Below are 23,980 nucleotides of genomic sequence, written 5' to 3' on the forward strand. Positions count from 1 at the left end.
TGCAGCTCTCCTCTCCTGAAGACTTTGCACCTATTCCTCAGAGTCACAAGCTTGTATTTCTGGATCGTAACGTTTGTCTGTAAACACATTGCGGCACCATACTGAACTACAATGTCTGTGGAATCGCCGGTTTGAGGATATCCTCCAAGCAGCTTGATCCGGCTAAGGTCCTCAGACTCGTAGCGACTTTTCACTCTTCCCAGAACGCACGAGCTTCGATTCCTGATTTCCGGGTCACTCGCGCCAGGATTCGGACCTTTGGTTTGGTCACGGCTGCTGTACACCCTGGATGCGTAACAGCTCCTGGTCCGACCTCTGCACCCACCTGTGCAGTACATGTCAGGTGCATGCTGGGAAGGCTTTAACCCCTTATGAACGGTGTGGAACATATAGTATTACAAGGTTCAGTACTGGTACTGGCAGAATCCATAGTGAACACTTCCCTCAGTACAAGCAGCTGGGATTCTCAGTGAAATGGACAACGACAAAAAAAAAAGAAGACATTTTATTACCCAGAATTCTACGCAGCAGAATAAGGACAAATTCACAATCGTTAAAAATAAACAGTACGTGGACAGATGAGGGAGGATGGGGGTGATAGTCCGGGACTCACGCTGATAGATCACTGTTGTCGAACCTGTCTTGGTCATAAACTTCCGCCACCACTTTGCGTCCGGCGAACCAGCGTCCATTCAGCGCCTGGATGGCTTTGTGCGTTTCGCTGGCCATGGAGAACTCCACAAATATTTTAACAATGATTTCGGCGTCTTCCTCCTCGCCCTGCTTCTCCTGATAGATGATCACCCGGTTCACAGCGCCAAACTTGCCGCATTCTTCTGTTACCTCCCCCTCCAAGTCGTCATCAATATCTCTGGGATCCACCATGTTACGTAAAACCATGACTGTGGACTGTGGAGGAGAAAGACATGGATGACAACCGTTGCCCTAGATGGGCCCCTCAGATGATGCCACAGGGCCCCTCTCACCTCCTGCTTGCGCATGAGCTTCTGCATGACCATGTGCCGTGCGCTGCTCCCAGAGATGCTCATGTGCTCCTGCTCGCTCAGCATCTCCGGCCGCTCCGACTCCGGCGCCAGCTCCTCCTCTTCCTTCTCCTTCTTCACTTCCATCTGCGCCAGGGCTGGGGGACTGGACAGTATGGGGTTCACCAGTCCCACTTGGGGGATAGCCACTGGCAGTGTCGGTCGTACTGGGGTCACACCTAAAGCAAAGGCAAGACCATTAACAAAAAAACCACTAAAAAAGTGCAGACACCAAAAGAACCGCAGCAGGAGAATTTAAGGAGAACAACCAGACCACCCTGTGCTTTATTTGCCAGATTGAGCCACGGAAAATCCCAAGGACCCCTAAAATGTGAGGTGCAAGAACGAACACCAAATCATTAGTGCACGCACTTCACAAATAGACTACTTTACAAGCCGCCCAATGGACACTGAGCCGCCCGACGGGCAGAGGACTGAGCAACTGAGCCGCCCGACGGGCAGAGGACTGAGCAACTGAGCCGCCCGACGGGCAGAGGACTGAGCAACTGAGCCGCCCGACGGGCAGAGGACTGAGCAACTGAGCCGCCCGACGGGCAGAGGACTGAGCAACTGAGCCGCCCGACGGGCAGAGGACTGAGCAACTGAGCCGCCCGACGGGCAGAGGACTGAGCAACTGAGCCGCCCGACGGGCAGAGGACTGAGCAACTGAGCCGCCCGACGGGCAGAGGACTGAGCAACTGAGCCGCCCGACGGGAAGAGCACTGAGCAACTGAGCCGCCCGACGGGCAGAGGACTGAGCAACTGAGCCGCCCGACGGGCAGAGGACTGAGCAACTGAGCCGCCCGACGGGAAGAGGACTGAGCAACTGAGCCGCCCGACGGGAAGAGGACTGAGCAACTGAGCCGCCCGACGGGAAGAGGACTGAGCAACTGAGCCGCCCGACGGGAAGAGGACTGAGCAACTGAGCCGCCCGACGGGAAGAGGACTGAGCAACTGAGCCGCCCGACGGGAAGAGGACTGAGCAACTGAGCAGCCCGACGGGTCAAATAGGACAGAGCTGCCCGACGGGCAGAGGACTGAGCAACTCGACAAGCAGAGGACTGAGCAACTGAGCCACACGACGGGTCAAAGAATAGGACTGAGCCACCCAACGGGCAGAGGACTGAGCAACTGAGCCACCCGACGGGCAAAGAATAGGACTGCGCCGCCCGAAGGACAGAGGACTGAGCAACTGAGCGGCCCGACGAGCAAAGAATAGGACTGAGCTACCTGACGGACAGAGGACTGAGCAACTGAGCAGCCCGACAAGCAGAGGACTGAGCAACTGAGACATCCGACGAGCAGAGGACTGAGCAACTGAGCAGCCCGACAAGCAGAGGACTGAGCAACTGAGCCGCCTGATGGGCAGAGGACCGAGCAACTGAGCTGCCCGACGAACAGAGGACAGGACTGAGCCACCCAACGGGTATCAAATAACTGTTCTACAAATCAGTTTTGTGCCCCCATCTTCTTGTACAGCACTGATTAGAGCCCCCCTGTGGCAGTACAATCTGTTCCCCATCTCACACCGGTCACCTACCTGTAATAACCCCTGGTGCTTGTGCTGCCATCACTGCCTGAGGTAATACCCCAAGTGGCTGTGGCAGGGTTAGTGTCGGTGTGACAAGCCCAGGACTGGTCAGCGTGCCGAGGACCGCCGCTCCAGCTACGGCTTCCTAGCGGAGATACAGAAGCGACACAAGGTCAAATAAACATCCGTGTCCAAGAAAAAGCACAAGCAACAACGTAGTGAAAGAGCGGCTGTAGGGAGCAGGACGCATCGGCCACTGAAAGGACACGAGGGAACCTGAGCCTCCAACCTCAGAAACCATAGTCCTCCTCACCTGAGCTGTGATCTTGGCGGTGGCAGCGGCGGCAGCTACCGCAGCAGCAGGCGGCAGACCTCCAGGTGTGGCGGGCGTCAGCAGGGGCATGGGCGGCGTTACTGCTTTTCCTACTCGGAGATATTGACCGCCCAAATCAAACAAGTTCATGGAGGAAACGGCATCCTGCGAGGACTGCGCCTTGTCATACTCTGGAAGTAGAGGAGGAGTACTGGTGAGCTCTCGGGGCAGGGACCCCCTTTATTTCACATGTGGTACAGACAATGAGAGCTGCATGGGTGCTGCAGAATGCACCAATGTCTGCTCTCTGGGGGCATTCACCTCAGCGGTAAGTGCAGACATTGCATGGCTCTCGACAGCACCCGTGTCTGGTAACGCAGCTCAGTCCCGGCTGCAGACAAATACGTCACCCGTAAAGCACCCGACACCCACAGCTCGCCCTACGGAAGCACTCACCTATAAAGCCGTAACCTTTGTGTTTGCCGGTCGTGGGGTCCCGGGCTAACATACACGACTTAATCTTTCCGAAGGCCTCAAACACGCTCTTGATGTCGTCGTCGGACAAGTCCTGGTGGACAGAAGCCACGTAGATCCTGTTGAAGGAACGTGCCTCCTCTGCCAGCTGGTCGATGATGGGCTGCGCCTGGCCAATGTTACTGGGTCTGCCCACCTGGAGGGAGAGAGACCAGACGTCACAACATGTGAAGACAAGTAACCTGCCGAGTGTGGGGGTCCATGATGTTTTGTGGGATGACGTTGTTTGTGGGGGACTGCATGAAGCTGTCCCAGGGCACGCAATGATGGAAACCACCGTCTGCCCGGATCGGCTGTGCCAGGGCACGCAATGATGGAAACCACCGGCTGCCCGGATCGGCTGTGTCAGGGCACGCAATGATGGAAACCACCGTCTGCCCGAGCGGCTGTACCAGGGCACGCAATGATGGAAACCACCGGCTGCCCGGATCGGCTGTGCCAGGGCACGCAATGATGGAAACCACCGTCTGCCCGAGCGGCTGTACCAGGGCACGCAATGATGGAAACCACCGGCTGCCCGGATCGGCTGTGCCAGGGCACGCAATGATGGAAACCACCGGCTGCCCGGATCGGCTGTGCCAGGGCACGCAATGATGGAAACCACCGGCTGCCCGGATCGGCTGTGCCAGGGCACACAATGATGGAAACCACCGTCTGCCCGAGCGGCTGTACCAGGGCACGCAATGATGGAAACCACCGGCTGCCCGGAGCGGCTGTGCCAGGGCACGCAATGATGGAAACCACCGTCTACCCGGATCGGCTGTGCCAGGGCACGCAATGATGGAAACCACCGGCTGCCCGGATCGGCTGTGCCAGGGCACACAATGATGGAAACCACCGTCTGCCCGAGCGGCTGTACCAGGGCACGCAATGATGGAAACCACCGGCTGCCCGGAGCGGCTGTGCCAGAGCACGCAATGATGGAAACCACCGTCTACCCGGATCGGCTGTGCCAGGGCACGCAATGATGGAAACCACCGGCTGCCCGGAGCGGCTGTGCCAGGGCACGCAATGATGGAAACCACCGGCTGCCCGGAGCGGCTGTGCCAGGGCACGCAATGATGGAAACCACCGGCTGCCCGGACCGGCTGTGCCAGGGCACGCAATGATGGGAACCACCGACTGCCCGAGCGGCTGTGCCAGGGCACGCAATGATGGAAACCACCGTCTGCCCGGACCGGAGTCTGCACAGGCTGCTATAACATGGGATCCGCATCGATATAAGCCGCCATCCTCTCACCTTTATGTTCCTTCCGCCCAGCATGACGGAGTTCATCTGTTCGAGCGCTAGCTGCGCAGCTTCCGGGACCTCGTACTCCACAAATGCAAATCCCTGGAGGAAAACAAGATTAGAATGAAGATGCAACTCCGTCAGGCGGCCAAGATGGCGACCACATCCTGCAAGTTGGATAACGATAACTGCCCCATCATAAAGGGGACGCCTCCAGAGAGTTTTCCCAGCTGACTACAGTGAATGTAGCTGCAGATCGACGTACGTGGACGGCGCAGGTCCACTGGACCCCCAGGACCATGGAAGGCACGTCCGGGGTGAGGACCACTGACTACTTACACTTTTAGGTTTCCTTACCTTGTGCTTCATTGTGACAGAGTCCCAGGACATGTCAATACTTTTAATAGGTCCAAAAGGTGCAAACGCCTGTCGAATGGTGTCTTCTCCCAGCTCATAGTAGATGGAGCCCACATAGACTCGGCACATTATGGCGAGGGCACGTTGCCGCTGGGCAGCGACCTAGAAGGGAAAGCCAGAAATCAGGAGCAGCGCCACCGACAGGAGCCATCAGCAAAACACTGAAATCTCATCATCCTTGACCCTGACCACCTCCCCCATCCACAGGACAATTAACCCCAATATCTCACCACCGCCCAATTGTGAGTGCTGCCAGCGGAGGCCGCGGACAGCCCTTCCCGACCTGCAGGAGGAGGAAACTGGTTAGAGACACATGAGAAATCACAGGACCAGGGCTCGTTACCTCCAGTCTCCGCACCTCCTCAGCCGGCCGAGCAAGAGAACTACCAGCCTAAAAATGGACCCTTCCCCTGAGTGGCTACCTGCCCGAGATAATATAGTCGTGGTCAACAAAGGTTAACTGCAGCAGATACAGGAGCAGCCATCACTGAGCTACTATAACACCTGAGCGGCAATGACGGGAGCGAGCGCCTCCGCTTACAGAGGATGGGGGTATAACGTAGAGCGAGCGCCTCCGCTTACAGAGAGGATGGGGGTATAACAGACGGAGCGAGCGCCTCAGCTTACAGAGAGGATGGGGGTATAACAGACGGAGCGAGCGCCTCAGCTTACAGAGGATGGGGGTATAACGTAGAGCGAGCGCCTCCGCTTACAGAGGATGGGGGTATAACGTAGAGTGAGCGCCTCAGCTTACAGAGGATGGGGGTATAACAGACGGAGCGAGCGCCTCCGCTTACAGAGGATGGGGGTATAACGTAGAGTGAGCGCCTCAGCTTACAGAGTATGGGGGTATAACGTAGAGTGAGCGCCTCAGCTTACAGAGGATGGGGGTATAATGTAGAGCGAGCGCCTCCGCTTACAGAGAGTATGGGGGTATAACGTAGAGTGAGCGCCTCAGCTTACAGAGGATGGGGGTATAATGTAGAGCGAGCGCCTCCGCTTACAGAGAGTATGGGGGTATAACGTAGAGTGAGCGCCTCAGCTTACAGAGGATGGGAGTATAACGGACGGAGCGAGCGCCTCAGCTTACAGAGGATGGGGGTATAACGTAGAGTGAGCGCCTCAGCTTACAGAGGATGGGAGTATAACGGACGGAGCGAGCGCCTCCGCTTACAGAGGATGGGGGTATAACGTAGAGCGAGCGCCTCCGCTTACAGAGGATGGGGGTATAACGTAGAGCGAGCGCCTCCGCTTACAGAGGATGGGGGTATAACGTAGAGTGAGCGCCTCAGCTTACAGAGGATGGGGGTATAACGTAGAGCGAGCGCCTCCGCTTACAGAGGATGGGGGTATAACGTAGAGCAAGCGCCTCCGCTTACAGAGGATGGGGGTATAATGGACGGAGCGAGCGCCTCCGCTTACAGAGGATGGGGGTATAACGTAGAGCAAGCGCCTCCGCTTACAGAGGATGGGAGTATAATGGACGGAGCGAGCGCCTCCGCTTACAGAGAGGATGGGAGTATAACGGATGGAGCGAGCGCCTCCGCTTACAGAGAGGATGGGGGTATAACAGACGGAGCGAGCGCCTCCGCTTACAGAGGATGGGAGTATAACAGACGGAGCGAGCGCGTCCGCTTACAGAGAGGATGGGAGTATAACGGACGGAGCGAGCGCCTCCGCTTACAGAGAGGATGGGGGTATAACGTAGAGTGAGCGCCTCCGCTTACAGAGAGGATGGGGGTATAACAGACGGAGCGAGCGCCTCCGCTTACAGAGAGGATGGGGGTATAACGTAGAGTGAGCGCCTCCGCTTACAGAGAGGATGGGGGTATAACGTAGAGTGAGCGCCTCCGCTTACAGAGAGGATGGGAGTATAATAGACGGAGCGAGCGCCTCAGCTTACAGAGAGGATGGGGGTATAATAGACGGAGCGAGCGCCTCAGCTTACAGAGAGGATGGGGGTATAATAGACGGAGCGAGCGCCTCAGCTTAGAGAGGATGGGGGTATAATAAACGGAGCGAGCGCCTCCGCTTACAGAGGATGGGGGTATAATAGACGGAGCGAGCGCCTCAGCTTACAGAGAGGATGGGGGTATAATAAACGGAGCGAGCGCCTCCGCTTACAGAGGATGGGGGTATAATAGACGGAGCGAGCGCCTCAGCTTACAGAGAGGATGGGGGTATAATAGACGGAGCGAGCGCCTCAGCTTAGAGAGGATGGGGGTATAACGGACGGAGCGAGCGCCTCAGCTTACAGAGAGGATGGGGGTATAACGGACGGAGCGAGCACCTCCGCTTACAGAGAGGATGGGGGTATAACAGACGGAGCGAGCACCTCCGCTTACAGAGAGGATGGGGGTATAACAGACGGAGCGAGCGCCTCAGCTTACAGAGAGGATGGGGGTATAATAGACGGAGCGAGCGCCTCCGCTTACAGAGAGGATGGGAGTATAACAGACGGACCGAGCGCCTCAGCTTAGAGAGGATGGGGGTATAACGGACGGAGCGAGCGCCTCAGCTTACAGAGAGGATGGGGGTATAACGGACGGAGCGAGCGCCTCAGCTTAGAGAGGATGGGGGTATAACGGACGGAGCGAGCGCCTCCGCTTACAGAGGATGGGAGTATAACGTAGAGTGAGCGCCTCCGCTTACAGAGGATGGGAGTATAACGGACGGAGCGAGCGCCTCAGCTTAGAGAGGATGGGGGTATAACGTAGAGCGAGTGCCTCAGCTTAGAGAGGATGGGGGTATAACGTAGAGCGAGCTCCTCAGCTTAGAGAGGATGGGGGTATAACAGACGGAGCGAGCGCCTCAGCTTACAGAGAGGATGGGGGTATAACAGACGGAGCGAGCGCCTCCGCTTACAGAGAGGATGGGGGTATAATAGACGGAGCGAGCGCCTCAGCTTACAGAGGATGGGGGTATAACAGACGGAGCGAGCGCCTCCGCTTACAGAGGATGGGGGTATAATAGATGGAGCGAGCACCTCAGCTTACAGAGAGGATGGGGGTATAATAGACGGAGCGAGCACCTCAGCTTACAGAGAGGATGGGGGTATAACGGACGGAGCGAGCACCTCCGCTTACAGAGAGGATGGGGGTATAACAGACGGAGCGAGCACCTCCGCTTACAGAGAGGATGGGGGTATAACAGACGGAGCGAGCACCTCCGCTTACAGAGAGGATGGGGGTATAACAGACGGAGCGAGCGCCTCAGCTTACAGAGAGGATGGGGGTATAACAGACGGAGCGAGCACCTCCGCTTACAGAGAGGATGGGGGTATAACAGACGGAGCGAGCGCCTCAGCTTACAGAGAGGATGGGGGTATAATAGACGGAGCGAGCGCCTCCGCTTACAAAGAGGATGGGAGTATAACAGACGGACCGAGCGCCTCAGCTTAGAGAGGATGGGGGTATAACGGATGGAGCGAGCGCCTCAGCTTACAGAGAGGATGGGGGTATAACGGACGGAGCGAGCGCCTCAGCTTAGAGAGGATGGGGGTATAACGGACGGAGCGAGCGCCTCCGCTTACAGAGAGGATGGGGGTATAACGGATGGAGCGAGCGCCTCCGCTTACAGAGAGGATGGGGGTATAACGTACAGAGTGAACGCCTCAGTCTACAGAGAGGATGGGGGTATAACGTAGAGTGAGCGCCTCCGCTTACAGAGGATGCGAGTATAACGGATGGAGCGAGTGCCTCAGCTTACAGAGAGGATGGGGGTATAACAGACGGAGCGAGCGCCTCAGCTTACAGAGGATGGGAGTATAACAGACGGAGCGAGCGCCTCAGCTTACAGAGAGGATGGGGGTATAACGGATGGAGCGAGCACCTCAGCTTAGAGAGGATGGGGGTTTAACGGATGGAGCGAGCGCCTCAGTCCAGAGAGAGGATGGGAGTATAACGGATGGAGCGAGCACCTCAGCCTACAGAGAGGAAGGGGGTATAATGTATAATGGACGGAGCGAGCGCCTCAGCCTACAGAGAGGAAGGGGGTATAACGGATGGAGCGAGCGCCTCAGCCTACAGAGAGGAAGGGGGTGTAACGGACGGAGTGCCTCAGTCCACAGAGAGGATGGGAGTATAACGGATGGAGCGAGCACCTCAGCCTACAGAGAGGAAGGGGGTATAATGTATAATGGACGGAGCGAGCGCCTCAGCCTACAGAGAGGAAGGGGGTATAACGGATGGAGCGAGCGCCTCAGCCTACAGAGAGGAAGGGGGTGTAACGGACGGAGTGCCTCAGTCCACAGAGAGGATGGGAGTATAACGGATGGAGCGAGCACCTCAGCCTATAGAGAGGAAGGGGGTATAATGTATAATGGACAGAGCAAGCACCTCTGCCTACATAGAGGATAGGGTTATAAGTAACGGAGCGAGCGCCTCAGCCTACAGAAGGGATGGGGGTATAACGGATGGAGCGAGGACCTCAGCCTACAGAGAGGAATGGGTATAAAGGATGAAGCGAGCGTCTCATCATACAAAAAGGACAGGGGCACAGTAGTCGGAGCGAACACTTCATGCTACAGAGAGGACATCTACAGTTACGTCCAGAAATCTTTGTCCACTAAGGAATCCTCATGATTTCAGCTCTGAAGGCCGCAATTGAAGTGGAGACTTTCAGGGTTAATTAAAGGGGTTGAACAGAGATTTCCTGTGAAATGTTAGGGAATTGCAGCCATTTTCCTCGAAATCCTCCTCCCTTCAGGGGCTCAGAAGTAATTGGACAAATTCACTTTCCCATAATAAAATGTCAATGTTTAACCTTTCGTATAGAATCATTTGCAGGCAACGCTGGCCTGAAGTCTGGAGGCCATGGACGTTACCATCTCTGGCCTCTGCCTGCAAAGCCTCATACTAGAAATGACGGCCTGAAGTCTGGAGGCCATGGATGTCACCATCGTTGGTGTCCTCCTGTGTGAACCTTCGCAGCAATGATGGCCTGAAGTCTGGAGGCCATGGCGGTTACCATCATCATAGCTGGTCTCTCCGGTGGGAAGCTTTGCAGCAATGAAGGCCTGATGCCTAGAGGCCCTGGCTGTCACCATCATCATAGCTGGTCTCTCCGGTGGTAAGCTTTGCAGCAATGAAGGCCTGAAGTTTAGAGGCCATGGATGTCACCATCATTATAGCTGGTCTCTCCGGTGGGAAGCTTTGCAGCAATGAAGGCCTGAAGTCTAGAGGCCATGGCGGTTACCATCATCATAGCTGGTCTCTCCGGTGGGAAGATTTGCAGCAATGAAGGCCTGATGCCTAGAGGCCCTGGCTGTCACCATCATCATAGCTGGTCTCTCCGGTGGGAAGCTTTGCAGCAATGAAGGCCTGAAGCCTAGAGGCCATGGATGTCACCATCGCTGGTGTCCTCGGCGCTTTACTGCAGTGACTTTGGGAACATCCACAACTGGTGTCATCCAGGCCTTTGAGATTCCTGCTCACCAGGCCGCTTTTCTTTTTTTTTTTTTAAAGAATGTACTAAACTGTAGATTTGGTCGCTCCTAACATTTCCGCTCTCTCTGAAGGATTTTTCTTTTTTTCAGCTTAATGATGGTCGGTTTCTCCTCCATTGAAGGGGCACATTTGTCTGCATGTTGTGGGTTCACAGCAACAGCTTCCAAATACAAATGCCGCACTTGGAATCGGCTCCAGACCTTTTACTTGTTGAATTGATGATGGATTAATGAGGGAAAAGTTCATGTAGATTAGTAAAGAGCATCTGAGATAATTGTCCAATTACTAGGCAATGTATCTGAGCACTGATCACCTTGTACTTCTGTGTTTTGCTCAATGGTTGTAGGGCTCGGCCTCCACACCTCCGCCGTGTCTCCGAGCACCTTGTATTTCTGGCCTCCAGGGGGGCTGAAGATTTAGAATATGACAGTACCGGGGAATAATGGTTCCTGGACGCTTAGCCTCTGATTCTTCTTGTACCTTTGACAGTTTTTCTTTGTATTTTTCCTCTCGTGTTTTTTGCCCTCTGGAGACTTTTTACAACAAAACTTTTGCTGGTTTTGTGATTGCCCCAATATCCGACAATCTCAGGAGCAGCGTTCTCTGTCAGACTGAGAACAATCTGACTTTTCAGAGTCAGGTACGATGACTTGAAGAAGTCTTCATAATCTGATCTTTTGTACCTTCTTTCCAGCTACACCCACAAACAAATGTATTTTTGGGTGATTTTCTGCGATACAAAACAAAGTAGCAAGTATTTGTGACGTGTCAAGGAAATGATTCCAAGTTTACGAATTATAAAAATATAAATCTGAACATTATGACATTGTGTATTAGTATTCAGCCCCCTGTAGTCTGATGCCCCTAAATAAAATCCGGTGTGACCAATCGCCTCTAGAAGTCACATAATTAGTACACTGCATCCACCTGGGTGTGATTTCTCCTCAGTATAACTACAGCTGTTGTGTGAAGGCCTCAGAGGTTTGTGTGAGAACATTAGGGATCAAACAGCATCATGAAAACCTATGAGCTCACCAGACAGGTCAGGGATAAAGCTGTGGAAAAGAGTAAAGCAGGGTTAGGTTATAAAAAACAGCCCAAGCTGTGGACATCTCACGGAGCACAGTTCAATCCATCATACAGAAATGGAAGGCGTATGACAACTGCAAACCTACCAAGACATGGCCATCCACCTAACCAGACATCCCAAGCAAGGAGAGCCCTAATCAGAGAAGCATGGTCACTGGAGGAGCTCAAGAGAGTCACAACTCAGTGGGGAGAATCTGTCCACAGGACGGGTTCTAGTCGTATACTCCACAAATCTGGCCTTTCTGAAGAGCGGCAAGAAAAAGCCATTTTTGAAATCCATAAGAAGTCCCATGTAGGTGACACAGCGAGTATGTGGAAAAAGGGGCTCTGGTCAGATGAGACCAAAGGAGAACTTTTGGGCTAAATGTAAAACGCTATGTGTGGTGGAAAACTAACACTGAACGTCACCATGAAAACACCATGCCCACTGTCACACATGGTGGGGACTTCTTCCGCAGGGGCAGGGAAGCTTCTCAGAATTGATGGGAAGATGGATGGAGATAAATACAGGTTCACCTTCCAGCAGGACGACTCAATATCCCGCAATACCTACAATAGAGGTTTTAGATCAGAGCATATTCCTGTGTGTGAACGGCACAGTCATCGTCCAGACCCAAATCTCAGGGAATCTGTAACAAGACGTGAAAATTACTGATCACCGATGTCTCCATCCAATGTCACTGAGCGAGAGTGCAAAAGACTGCAGCAGTACCTACAGTGACAGGTGGTCCTACTACATACTGCCTCGGGATGAATGCACATCACAATATTCAGATTTATATTTTTACGATATTTACAAAGCCTTGTATCATTTCTTTTACAAGTCATAAATCCTTATTTTAAGGTTTGCGTCACAGAAAATCCCAATAAAATCCATAAAGACTTTTGCAAGACATTACGTTTATTTTTTGGCCCATTTTGGAGAACAAGCTCCTAATAATTCTATTCACTCTTCTTAAAGGGAGAGGCATCCTGAGGCTACACCCCCTCATTACACAACTGCCCATCACCTGACCTGCTCCATCCAATCAGCATACAGGGTTATACAGGTGGAGGTGGGAGATCTGCAGGGAATGATGATCTGGTGACGTGCGCACTGCTGAGGATTCTGCACAGTGTAGACAGAGGTGCAAGGGCCGCGCTGTAGGAAATCTGTCCGCAGCGGAGATGAAGGTTAGTAGATGTGGGGTCCACTCGAACGTGGAGCCACAACTACTGCAGTCGGTGCAGACCCCATGTGAACCTCCGCTAGGACGAGGTCCCAAGCACCAGGTCCGACGCTCGTTACATGGAATCACAGAGGAATCACTTCTTCAGCCCTTTATTTCTGCAGGTTCCTATTATACAGACGGCGGACCCCATCATTTATTGTAATGAGCACATTGAGCAATCATCCACAATGCAGTACGGTAAGTGGACCCCTATATTTCCAGGTGTTTCCCCACGAACTAAAGTACATTTTAATCAATAAATGTTGGAATAATAATAATAATTTCCACAATTGGATGTGTAAATAAAATGTTCCTGTGCCGAGATAATCTTATACATGTGTCTCTATGTTCTGTGTAATGGTCGTGTCCGACCGTACAGGGTCATGGTCTGATCATATCACATCTACTGGGCAGGGGGGACGCAGAAGAGTCTACTAACATTACAGCACAGGATCACAGATGATTCTATCTTTGAAGTAAAACATAGCTTAAAAACAGGCAGGGAAAGGTTTTACCTCACAAAAATAATCACCTGTGATCCTGTGCTGTAATGTCTGTAGACTCTTTTGCTTCCTCCCCCTGCCCAGGAGATGTGGTATGGCCAGACCATGTTCCTGTACGGTCAGACACGACCATGACACAGTATTTCCTCCTTCGGCCTCGCTCAATGGTCCTCCGCAGCCACTCACAAAGAAGGCCACGCACTGGACCTCAACTTCAATCTTCACCCGCCTCTGCTCCCTATCTAACCTCTCTAACTCCCCTCTCCCGCTTTCTGACCACATGCTACTCACATTCTCTTCCCCCTCCTGGTGCACAAGCCACACTCCAGAAACTTGCACACCTTCACAGAATACACTTTGATTTACACTCACTCTCCGAATTCCTTCTCCCGCTTAGAAACGTAAGTTCCTTACAAAATGCAGATGCTGCTACCGCTCTATATAACATCACAACAGCTGCAGCTCTCGAATCGGTCGCTCCCCTCACATACCAAAGCTTCCACAATCAACAGGAAACCCTGGCACACCAGCCATGACTAAAGAACTGAGGCGGGCTCCCATGGTTGTTCAGTGCAGATGGAAAAGATCCCATTCCAACTGCACTTCATCACATTCAAACAGTCCCTCTCTACTTTCGAGTCCACACTCACTGCAGCAAATAAACATTTCTTCCTGTCTCACAACCCTAAACAGCTATTCAACACTTTTGATTCTCTCTTCCATCCCCCAGTAGCCCCTTCCTCTCCTACCATCTCAGCTTAAGACTTTGATAACATCAGACAAAGCTTTTGCCTAAAGTCCCTCACTGTCCCTAAATATAACTACTCTGCCCCCTTCTCGAAAACCAGCTTCTCCACCATTACGGAAGACCAACTTTCCTCTCTACTCTCCAGATCACATCTCACCACCTGTGCACTTGACCCAATTCAATCTCACCTCATACCAAACCTCACCAGTCTTCATCCTAACCTATCTCTTCAACCTGTCACCAACAACTGGTGTCTTCCCCTCATGCTTCAAACATGCCTTGATCAACCATCCTCAAAAAGCCCTCTCTTGACCCATCGTCTCGGTCTAGCTATCGCCCCATATCACTTCTCCCCATGCCTCAACACTACTGGAACAACTCGACCATCTTGAACTGTCCTCCCATCTCTCTTCTTGCTCCCTCTTCGACACCTTGCAATCTGGCTTCCTAATGCATTATTCCCCCTGAAACTGCCCTGACTAAAGACACCAATGTCGTAACCGGCAAATCCAAGAGACACTAATCGGTCCTCCTCCTCCTGGACCCGTTATCTGCATTCGACACAGGGGACTATTCCCTCTTAGGCCGAGGTCACACTTGCAACAGTAATGCGAGAAACTTGCGAGAGTCTCTTGCCCCAATACCCGGCACTGTCGCCTGGGGGATCGGATCGTTCAGTTGCATAGAAATACATGCAGCCTCACACTCCAGTCCCAAGTGCCGGCGGCAGTGCCGGGTATTGAGGAGCGAGATTCTCGCATTGCAGTTGCAAGAGTGACACCGGCCTTACTATAGACCCTCTCATCTCTCGGCATCGCGGACTCGGTCCTATCCTGGATCTCGTCATACCTAACAGACCGGACATTCAGCGTCTCCCACTCATAGACCACCTCCTCATCTCGCCCTCTGCTGGTGTCCTCAAGGTTCAGTTCTAGGACCCCTGCTCTTCTCCATCTACACTTCTGGCCTGGAGCCTCTCATAGAGGTGATACTGAAACCCGAGGAACTATGATGATGACACAGATCTACCTTTCTGGCCCAGATATCACCACCCTACTAACCAGAATCCCACAATGTCTGTCTGTTTCATCCTTCTTCTCTGCTAGATTTCTAAAACTTTACATTGATTAAAAAGAATTCATCATTATTCATCAGACCTATCCATTACAGTAAACGGATGCTCACTCTCCCCAGTCCCACAAGCTCGCTGCCTCGGGGTAATCCTTGACGCTGATCTCTCCTTCAAACCACATATCCAAGCCCTTTCCACTTCCTGCTGACTTCAACTCAAAAATATTTCACGGATCTGTACATTCCTAAACCAAGAATCTGCAAAAACCCTAGTCCATGCCCTCATCATCTCCCACCTTGACTACTGTAACCTCCTGCTCTGTGGTCTCCCCTCGAACACTCTTGCACACCTCCAATCTATTCTAAACTCTGCTGCCCGATTAATCCACCTGTCCCCCAGCTATTCCCCGGCCTCTCCCCTCTGTCAATCCCTTCACTGGCTCCCCATTACCCAGAGGCTCCAGTACAAAACCCTAACCATGACGTACAAAGCCCTCCACAACCTGTCTCCTCCATACATGTGACCTCGTCTCTCGGTACTTTCCTGCACGAGACCTCCGATCCTCAAGATTTAAATGGGTAGTCTGACTGCGGACACCCATGAATTGTGTCATGAATGCGGGCCGACGCTGGGACCACCCAGAGGTCCCCGCCTACACGACCCCCTCTCCATTATGGGCACGGTTTAATAAAGCCCAGTCCTGGAGAATGAGGGCCCAGACCCCGCAGACATTTACTGACGAGGATGTGGATTTGTCACAAATGTCCAAGGAGAACCCCCTCATAAAAAAGAAAAGGCACAAAGGGGGCAGTGGAAAAGGGAGAGGTAGCAGGAAGCACGTGGCTGCGGGTGACAACACCCTCGTCAGACAAAATCCAGCATCGGCGCCGCTAATCCTCCCCTAATCTACATAAAAGGCCACGGCGCTGAAATACTCTGTGCTGCTGTCTCCATCACTGTATAGTGTGTGGTGTGGAGTAGCCATCCGGAGCACAGCACAGACCCTGCAGTATCAGGGGGTCGCGTCATGGTCGGACTAAAGGTGCAAATAGCAGGCAAAGCGCAGAACATAACGTACAGGATGGAAACCTGCTCCACATAAAGCTAATCCACTGCTGAAATCTCCCAGCAGCCCCTGTTACTTCAGCATCCGCAGAGCGCAAACATCAGGAAATATGTCATCTATACACCGGCAGAATAGTGAGTGCAGCTCTGGAGTATAATACAGGATGTAACTCAGGATTAGTAATGTAATATATGTACACAGTGACTGCACCAGCAGAATAGTGAGTGCAGCTCTGGGGTATAATACAGGATGTAACTCAGGGTCAGTAATGTAATGTATGTACACAGTGACTGCACCAGCAGAATAGTGAGTGCAGCTCTGGAGTATAATACAGGATGTAACTCAGGATCAGTAATATAATGTATGTACACAGTGACTGCACCAGCAGGATAGTGAGTGCAGCTCTGGAGTATACAGGATGTAACTCAGGATCAGTAATGTAATGTATGTACACAGTGACTGCACCAGCAGAATAGTGAGTGCAGCTCTGGAGTATACAGGATGTAACTCAGGATCGGTAATGTAATGTATGTACACAGTGACTGCACCAGCAGAATAGGGAGTGCAGCTCTGGGGTATAATACAGGAGGTAACTCAGGATCAGTAATGTAATGTATGTACACAGTGACTGCACCAGCAGAATAGTGAGTGCAGCTCTGGGGTATAATACAGGATGTAACTCAGGGTCAGTAATGTAATGTATGTACACAGTGACTGCACCAGCAGAATAGTGAGTGCAGCTCTGGGGTATAATACAGGAGGTAACTCAGGGTCAGTAATGTATGTACACAGTGACTGCACCAGCAGAATAATAAGTGCAGCTCTGGGGTATAATACAGGATGTAACTCAGGATCAGTAATGTAATGTATGTACATAGTGACTGCACCAGCAGAATAATAAGTGCAGCTCTGGAGTATAATACAGGATGTAACTCAGGATCAGTAATGTAATGTATGTACACAGTGACTGCACCAGCAGAATAATAAGTGCAGCTCTGGAGTATAATACAGGATGTAACTCAGGGTCAGTAATGTAATGTATGCACACAGTGACTGCACCAGCAGAATAGTGAGTGCAGCTCTGGGGTATAATACAGGAGGTAACTCAGGGTCAGTAATGTATGTACACAGTGACTGCACCAGCAGAATAATAAGTGCAGCTCTGGGGTATAATACAGGATGTAACTCATGATCAGTAATGTAATGTATGTACATAGTGACTGCACCAGCAGAATAATAAGTGCAGCTCTGGGGTATAATACAGGATGTAACTCATGATCAGTAATGTAATGTATGTACACAGTGACTGCACCAGCAGAATAGTGAGTGCAGCTCTGGAGTATAATACAGGATGTAACTCAGGATCAGTAATGTAATGTATGTACACAGTGACTGCACCAGCAGAATAGTGAGTGCAGCTCTGGAGTATAATACAGGATGTAACTCAGGATCAGTAATGTAATGTATGTACACAGTGACTGCACCAGCAGAATAATAAGTGCAGCTCTGGGGTATAATACAGGATGTAACTCAGGGTCAGTAATGTAATGTATGTACACAGTGACTGCACCAGCAGAATAGTGAGTGCAGCTCTGGGGTATAATACAGGATGTAACTCAGGGTCAGTAATGTAATGTATGTACACAGTGACTGCACCAGCAGAATAGTGAGTGCAGCTCTGGAGTATAATACAGGAGGTAACTCAGGATCAGTAATGTAATGTATGTACACAGTGACTGCACCAGCAGAATAGTGAGTGCAGCTCTGGGGTATAATACAGGATGTAACTCAGGGTCAGTAATGTAATGTATGTACACAGTGACTGCACCAGCAGGATAGTGAGTGCAGCTCTGGAGTATACAGGATGTAACTCAGGATCAGTAATGTAATGTATGTACACAGTGACTGCACCAGCAGAATAGTGAGAGCAGCTCTGGAGTATAATACAGGATGTAACTCAGGATCAGTAATGTATGTACATAGTGACTGCACCAGCAGAATAATAAGTGCAGCTCTGGAGTATAATACAGGATGTAACTCAGGATCAGTAATGTAATGTAATGTATGTACACAGTGACTGCACCAGCAGAATAATAAGTGCAGCTCTGGGGTATAATACAGGATGTAACTCAGGGTCAGTAATGTAATGTATGTACACAGTGACTGCACCAGCAGAATAGTGAGTGCAGCTCTGGGGTATAATACAGGATGTAACTCAGGATCAGTAATGTATGTACACAGTGACTGCACCAGCAGAATAGTGAGTGCAGCTCTGGAGTATAATACAGGATGTAACTCAGGATCAGTAATGTTATGTAATGTATGTACACAGTGACTGCACCAGCAGAATAGTGAGTGCAGCTCTGGAGTATAATACAGGATGTAATTCAGGGTCAGTAATGTAATGTATGTACACAGTGACTGCACCAGCAAAATAATAAGTGCAGCTCTGGGGTATAATACAGGATGTAACTCAGGATCAGTAATGTAATGTATGTACACAGTGACTGCACCAGCAGAATAGTGAGTGCAGCTCTGGGGTATAATACAGGAGGTAACTCAGGGTCAGTAATGTATGTACACAGTGACTGCACCAGCAGAATAATAAGTGCAGCTCTGGGGTATAATACAGGATGTAACTCAGGATCAGTAATGTAATGTATGTACATAGTGACTGCACCAGCAGAATAATAAGTGCAGCTCTGGAGTATAATACAGGATGTAACTCAGGATCAGTAATGTAATGTATGTACACAGTGACTGCACCAGCAGAATAATAAGTGCAGCTCTGGAGTATAATACAGGATGTAACTCAGGATCAGTAATGTAATGTAATGTATGTACACAGCGACTGCACCAGCAGAATAGTGAGTGCAGCTCTGGAGTATAATACAGGATGTAACTCAGGATCAGTAATGTAATGTAATGTATGTACACAGTGACTGCACCAGCAGAATAGTGAGTGCAGCTCTGGAGTATAATACAGGATGTAATTCAGGGTCAGTAATGTAATGTATGCACACAGTGACTGCACCAGCAGAATAGTGAGTGCAGCTCTGGGGTATAATACAGGATGTAACTCAGGGTCAGTAATGTAATGTATGCACACAGTGACTGCACCAGCAGAATAGTGAGTGCAGCTCTGGGGTATAATACAGGAGGTAACTCAGGGTCAGTAATGTATGTACACAGTGACTGCACCAGCAGAATAATAAGTGCAGCTCTGGGGTATAATACAGGATGTAACTCATGATCAGTAATGTATGTACATAGTGACTGCACCAGCAGAATAATAAGTGCAGCTCTGGAGTATAATACAGGATGTAACTCAGGATCAGTAATGTAATGTATGTACACAGTGACTGCACCAGCAGAATAATAAGTGCAGCTCTGGGGTATAATACAGGATGTAACTCAGGGTCAGTAATGTAATGTATGTACACAGTGACTGCACCAGCAGAATAGTGAGTGCAGCTATGGTGTATAATACAGGATGTAACTCAGGGTTAGTAATGTAATGTATGTACACAGCGACTGCACCAGCAGAATAGTGAGTGCAGCTCTGGAGTATAATACAGGATGTAACTCAGGATCAGTAATGTAATGTATGTACACAGTGACTGCACCAGCAGAATTGTGAGTGCAGCTCTGGAGTATAATACAGGATGTAACTCAGGATCAGTAATGTAATGTATGTACACAGTGACTGCACCAGCAGAATAGTGAGTGCAGCTCTGGGGTATAATACAGGAGGTAACTCAGGATCAGTAATGTAATGTATGTACACAGTGACTGCACCAGCAGAATAGTGAGTGCAGCTCTGGAGTATAATACAGGATGTAATTCAGGGTCAGTAATGTAATGTATGTACACAGTGACTGCACCAGCAGAATAATAAGTGCAGCTCTGGGGTATAATACAGGATGTAACTCAGGATCAGTAATGTAATGTATGCACACAGTGACTGCACCAGCAGAATAGTGAGTGCAGCTCTGGGGTATAATACAGGATGTAACTCAGGGTCAGTAATGTAATGTATGTACACAGTGACTGCACCAGCAGAATAATAAGTGCAGCTCTGGGGTATAATACAGGATGTAACTCAGGATCAGTAATGTAATGTATGTACACAGTGACTGCACCAGCAGAATAGTGAGTGCAGCTCTGGGGTATAATGCAGGAGGTAACTCAGGGTCAGTAATGTATGTACACAGTGACTGCACCAGCAGAATAATAAGTGCAGCTCTGGGGTATAATACAGGATGTAACTCAGGATCAGTAATGTAATGTATGTACACAGTGACTGCACCAGCAGAATAGTGAGTGCAACTCTGGGGTATAATACAGGATGTAACTCAGGGTCAGTAATGTAATGTATGTACACAATGACTGCACCAGCAGAATAATAAGTACAGCTCTGGGGTATAATACAGGATGTAACTCAGGATTAGTAATGTAATGTATGTACACAGTGACTGCACCAGCAGAATAGTGAGTGCAGCTCTGGGGTATAATACAGGATGTAACTCAGGGTCAGTAATGTAATGTATGTACACAGTGACTGCACCAGCAGAATAGTGAGTGCAGCTCTGGGGTATAATACAGGATGTAACTCAGGATCAGTAATGTAATGTATGTACACAGTGACTGCACCAGCAGAATAGTGAGTGCAGCTCTGGGGTATAATACAGGAGGTAACTCAGGATCAGTAATGTAATGTATGTACACAGTGACTGCACCAGCAGAATAGTGAGTGCAGCTCTGGGGTATAATACAGGAGGTAACTCAGGATCAGTAATGTAATGTATGTACACAGTGACTGCACCAGCAGAATAGTGAGTGCAGCTCTGGGGTATAATACAGGATGTAACTCAGGATCAGTAATGTAATGTATGTACACAGTGACTGCACCAGCAGAATAGTGAGTGCAGCTCTGGAGTATAATACAGGATGTAACTCAGGATCAGTAATGTAATGTATGTACACAGTGACTGCACCAGCAGAATAGTGAGTGCAGCTCTGGAGTATAATACAGGATGTAACTCAGGATCAGTAATGTAATGTATGTACACAGTGACTGCACCAGCAGAATAGTGAGTGCAGCTCTGGAGTATAATACAGGATGTAACTCAGGATCAGTAATGTAATGTATGTACACAGTGACTGCACCAGCAGAATAGTGAGTGCAGCTCTGGAGTATAATACAGGATGTAACTCAGGATCAGTAATGTAATGTATGCACACAGTGACTGCACCAGCAGAATAGTGAGTGCAGCTCTGGGGTATAATACAGGATGGTAATCAGGATCAGTGATGTAATGTATGTACACAGTGACTGCACCAGCAGAATAGTGAGTGCAGCTCTGGGGTATAATACAGGATGTAACTCAGGATCAGTAATGTAATGTAATGTATGTACACAGTGACTGCACCAGCAGAATAGTGAGTGCAGCTCTGGAGTATAATACAGGATGTAATTCAGGATCAGTAATGTAATGTATGTACACAGTGACTGCACCAGCAGAATAGTGAGTGCAGCTCTGGAGTATAATACAGGATGTAACTCAGGATCAGTAATGTAATGTATGTACACAGTGAGTGCACCAGCAGAATAGTGAGTGCAGGTTGTTGGAGCTGATGACATTGATGTTTTTCATGCTTGGCCCCCCAGCTCCATTTGGAAGATGCCATTGATGGGAGCTGCATCTGTTGGACATTTATGACATATCCGGGGTTTCGGGTGAGACGATTCCGCACATGTTTTAGGCCGTGATCTCCGCTGCTCGTTCTGCTTTCATGTTACAGGTTCGGAGATTACAGGTCAGTTCACACTGAGGTTTTTTCTGCTGTAGACCCTGATGTTTTCCTTGGATTTCCTTGCGTTTTTGCGGCGGTTTTGGCATGGTAGATGTGTCTCTTGTGCATGCTGATAATTAAGTCCTATTCTATAGAAACAGGTTTTGGTAACAAAACCCGATACCTGCATTTTTGATGCGTTTTTTTTTTTTTCACCATCCATTCATTTTAATGGGTGATAACTGCTGAACAGACTGCACCATTGTGCAAAAAAAACACACAAAGCACAAAAGCCTGAGGACATAAAACCCAGCCGGGTGCACGAGGCTTGTGCTGCTGCCGGAGAACGCAGCTGAACATTTGCATAAAAAAATGCTGCAAAAACGCCAGTGTGAACTTCGCCTAAGGATTGTTTTAGGCTTTTATCTTGGAGCTTTCCTCCATCGCCCCAGCACCTTCACAGTACAGGGTTCCTGCTGCCCGGTCGGGTGATCGGCCGCGCTCAGGTGTCTGCTCTCCCTGCCGTCCTGCGCTCTCTGCTGCTCACAGGAATCCACCTAACGGTAAAATGAGGCGTCTGGGTGCGAATCTGTGGCGTAAACTGATGGGACGGCGCACATTCATCACAGAGGCCAGAGCATAACCCGGCCAGCAGCGTCCGCACAGTCACACACAGCGTGTACAGGAGCCTCATCCTGCAGGTCACCGCCCGGCTATCACCACCACAACCTACAGGGGGCGCCGCAAATCCACCCACATACAGCACTGTGCAGACGGCTCAGGCCGCCGCGGAGAAACGCTGCAGACACAGAAGGGTTAACACATCATTATCAGCGAAGGATGAAGGGAAATATGAATCTGGTGACCGCCCGTCCCCTCCATCATCAGTATCTGGTGACCGCCCGTCGCCTCCATCATCAGTATCAGATGGGCGGTCACCAGACCCTGACGGTGGAGGTGACGGGCGGTCACCAGACCCTGACGGTGGAGGTGACGGGCGGTCACCAGACCCTGACGGTGGAGGTGACAGGCGGTCACCAGACCCTGACGGTGGAGGTGACAGGCGGTCACCAGACCCTGACGGTGGAGGTGACAGGCGGTCACCAGACCCTGACGGTGGAGGTGACGGGCAGTCACGAGACCCTGACGGTGGAGGTGACGGGCGGTCACCAGACCCTGACGGTGGAGGTGACGGGCGGTCACCAGACCCTGACGGTGGAGGTGACGGGCGGTCACCAGACCCTGACGGTGGAGGTGACGGGCGGTCACAATTCACACTCCTCTTAATTGCTTGGTAATTGATAACGATCTTTTAACCCTTCTGTGTCTGGAGCCTCGGGCACAGCGCTGAATATGAGTGCAGGCCCCTCCCCCGCGCACTCTCTCATTGTCACCCCCTGGGGACGCGGCCAGATGTAGGAGGAGCGGCCCCCTGCTCGCCCCCTGACCACCCGCCGCCCTTACACCAACACTTATGATGTGCAATGGAATCCTTGCTGCAGTGGCGGCACCGGAGCGTGCTGACCCCTTACCTTCCACCTTGGGTACATGTCTAAGCCCCTCTCCTCCTCAGGTATCCACACCCAGCCCACCCCTCCGCCCACCACACAGGAATGGTGCCCCAGAAGAAGTGAATATTTCTATTGACCGATTGTAAAGGTGAGAGTGGATCTCCAAAGCTCATTGTCACTGCTGCCATCTGAAAGACAGTAAAGACAGAGTTCAGTCCGCGCCGCTCCTCCGCGCTCCGCTCTATTCAAGTAGACAAGTCACAGAGAACCTGTAGAAACAATGGGGTCTGCGCGTCCTCCGAGAGGGGCTTACACCATTGGGGCAGGGGGCTTACAGCCTCGGGAGGGAAACAAGCCCCAGACATTAGTCTACAGGTGGCCATTCACCCGTCGGGGGAGGGGGAGGACCTCTCGGAGTTCTAGCACTTCACTCAAAAATAATCCACATCACGGTAAATAAAGAAAGGG

General features: G+C 50.9%; 1 protein-coding gene across 2 annotated transcripts in view; it reads right to left on the reverse strand.

Annotated features, from left to right (window-relative positions):
* Nucleotides 1-491: 491 nt before the first annotated feature.
* Nucleotides 492-23,980, reverse strand: part of PUF60 (poly(U) binding splicing factor 60) — a 54,600-nt gene continuing 31,111 nt past the window's right edge. The window contains exons 4-11 of one of the 2 annotated variants that reach the window (XM_069732160.1): nt 23,650-23,700; nt 5,010-5,171; nt 4,662-4,754; nt 3,344-3,557; nt 2,888-3,078; nt 2,584-2,719; nt 987-1,222; nt 492-909 (exon numbers count right to left, since the gene is read on the reverse strand). In XM_069732160.1, coding sequence (XP_069588261.1) covers nt 610-909; nt 987-1,222; nt 2,584-2,719; nt 2,888-3,078; nt 3,344-3,557; nt 4,662-4,754; nt 5,010-5,171; nt 23,650-23,700 — 1,383 coding nt within the window. In that variant the 3' untranslated portion in view covers nt 492-609. The remainder of the gene's footprint in view (nt 910-986; nt 1,223-2,583; nt 2,720-2,887; nt 3,079-3,343; nt 3,558-4,661; nt 4,755-5,009; nt 5,172-23,649; nt 23,701-23,980) is intronic. The other variant, XM_069732159.1, reaches the window with a different exon arrangement.

Source organism: Ranitomeya imitator, chromosome 6, assembly GCF_032444005.1.
Source record: "Ranitomeya imitator isolate aRanImi1 chromosome 6, aRanImi1.pri, whole genome shotgun sequence".
Lineage (NCBI taxonomy): Eukaryota > Metazoa > Chordata > Amphibia > Anura > Dendrobatidae > Ranitomeya > Ranitomeya imitator.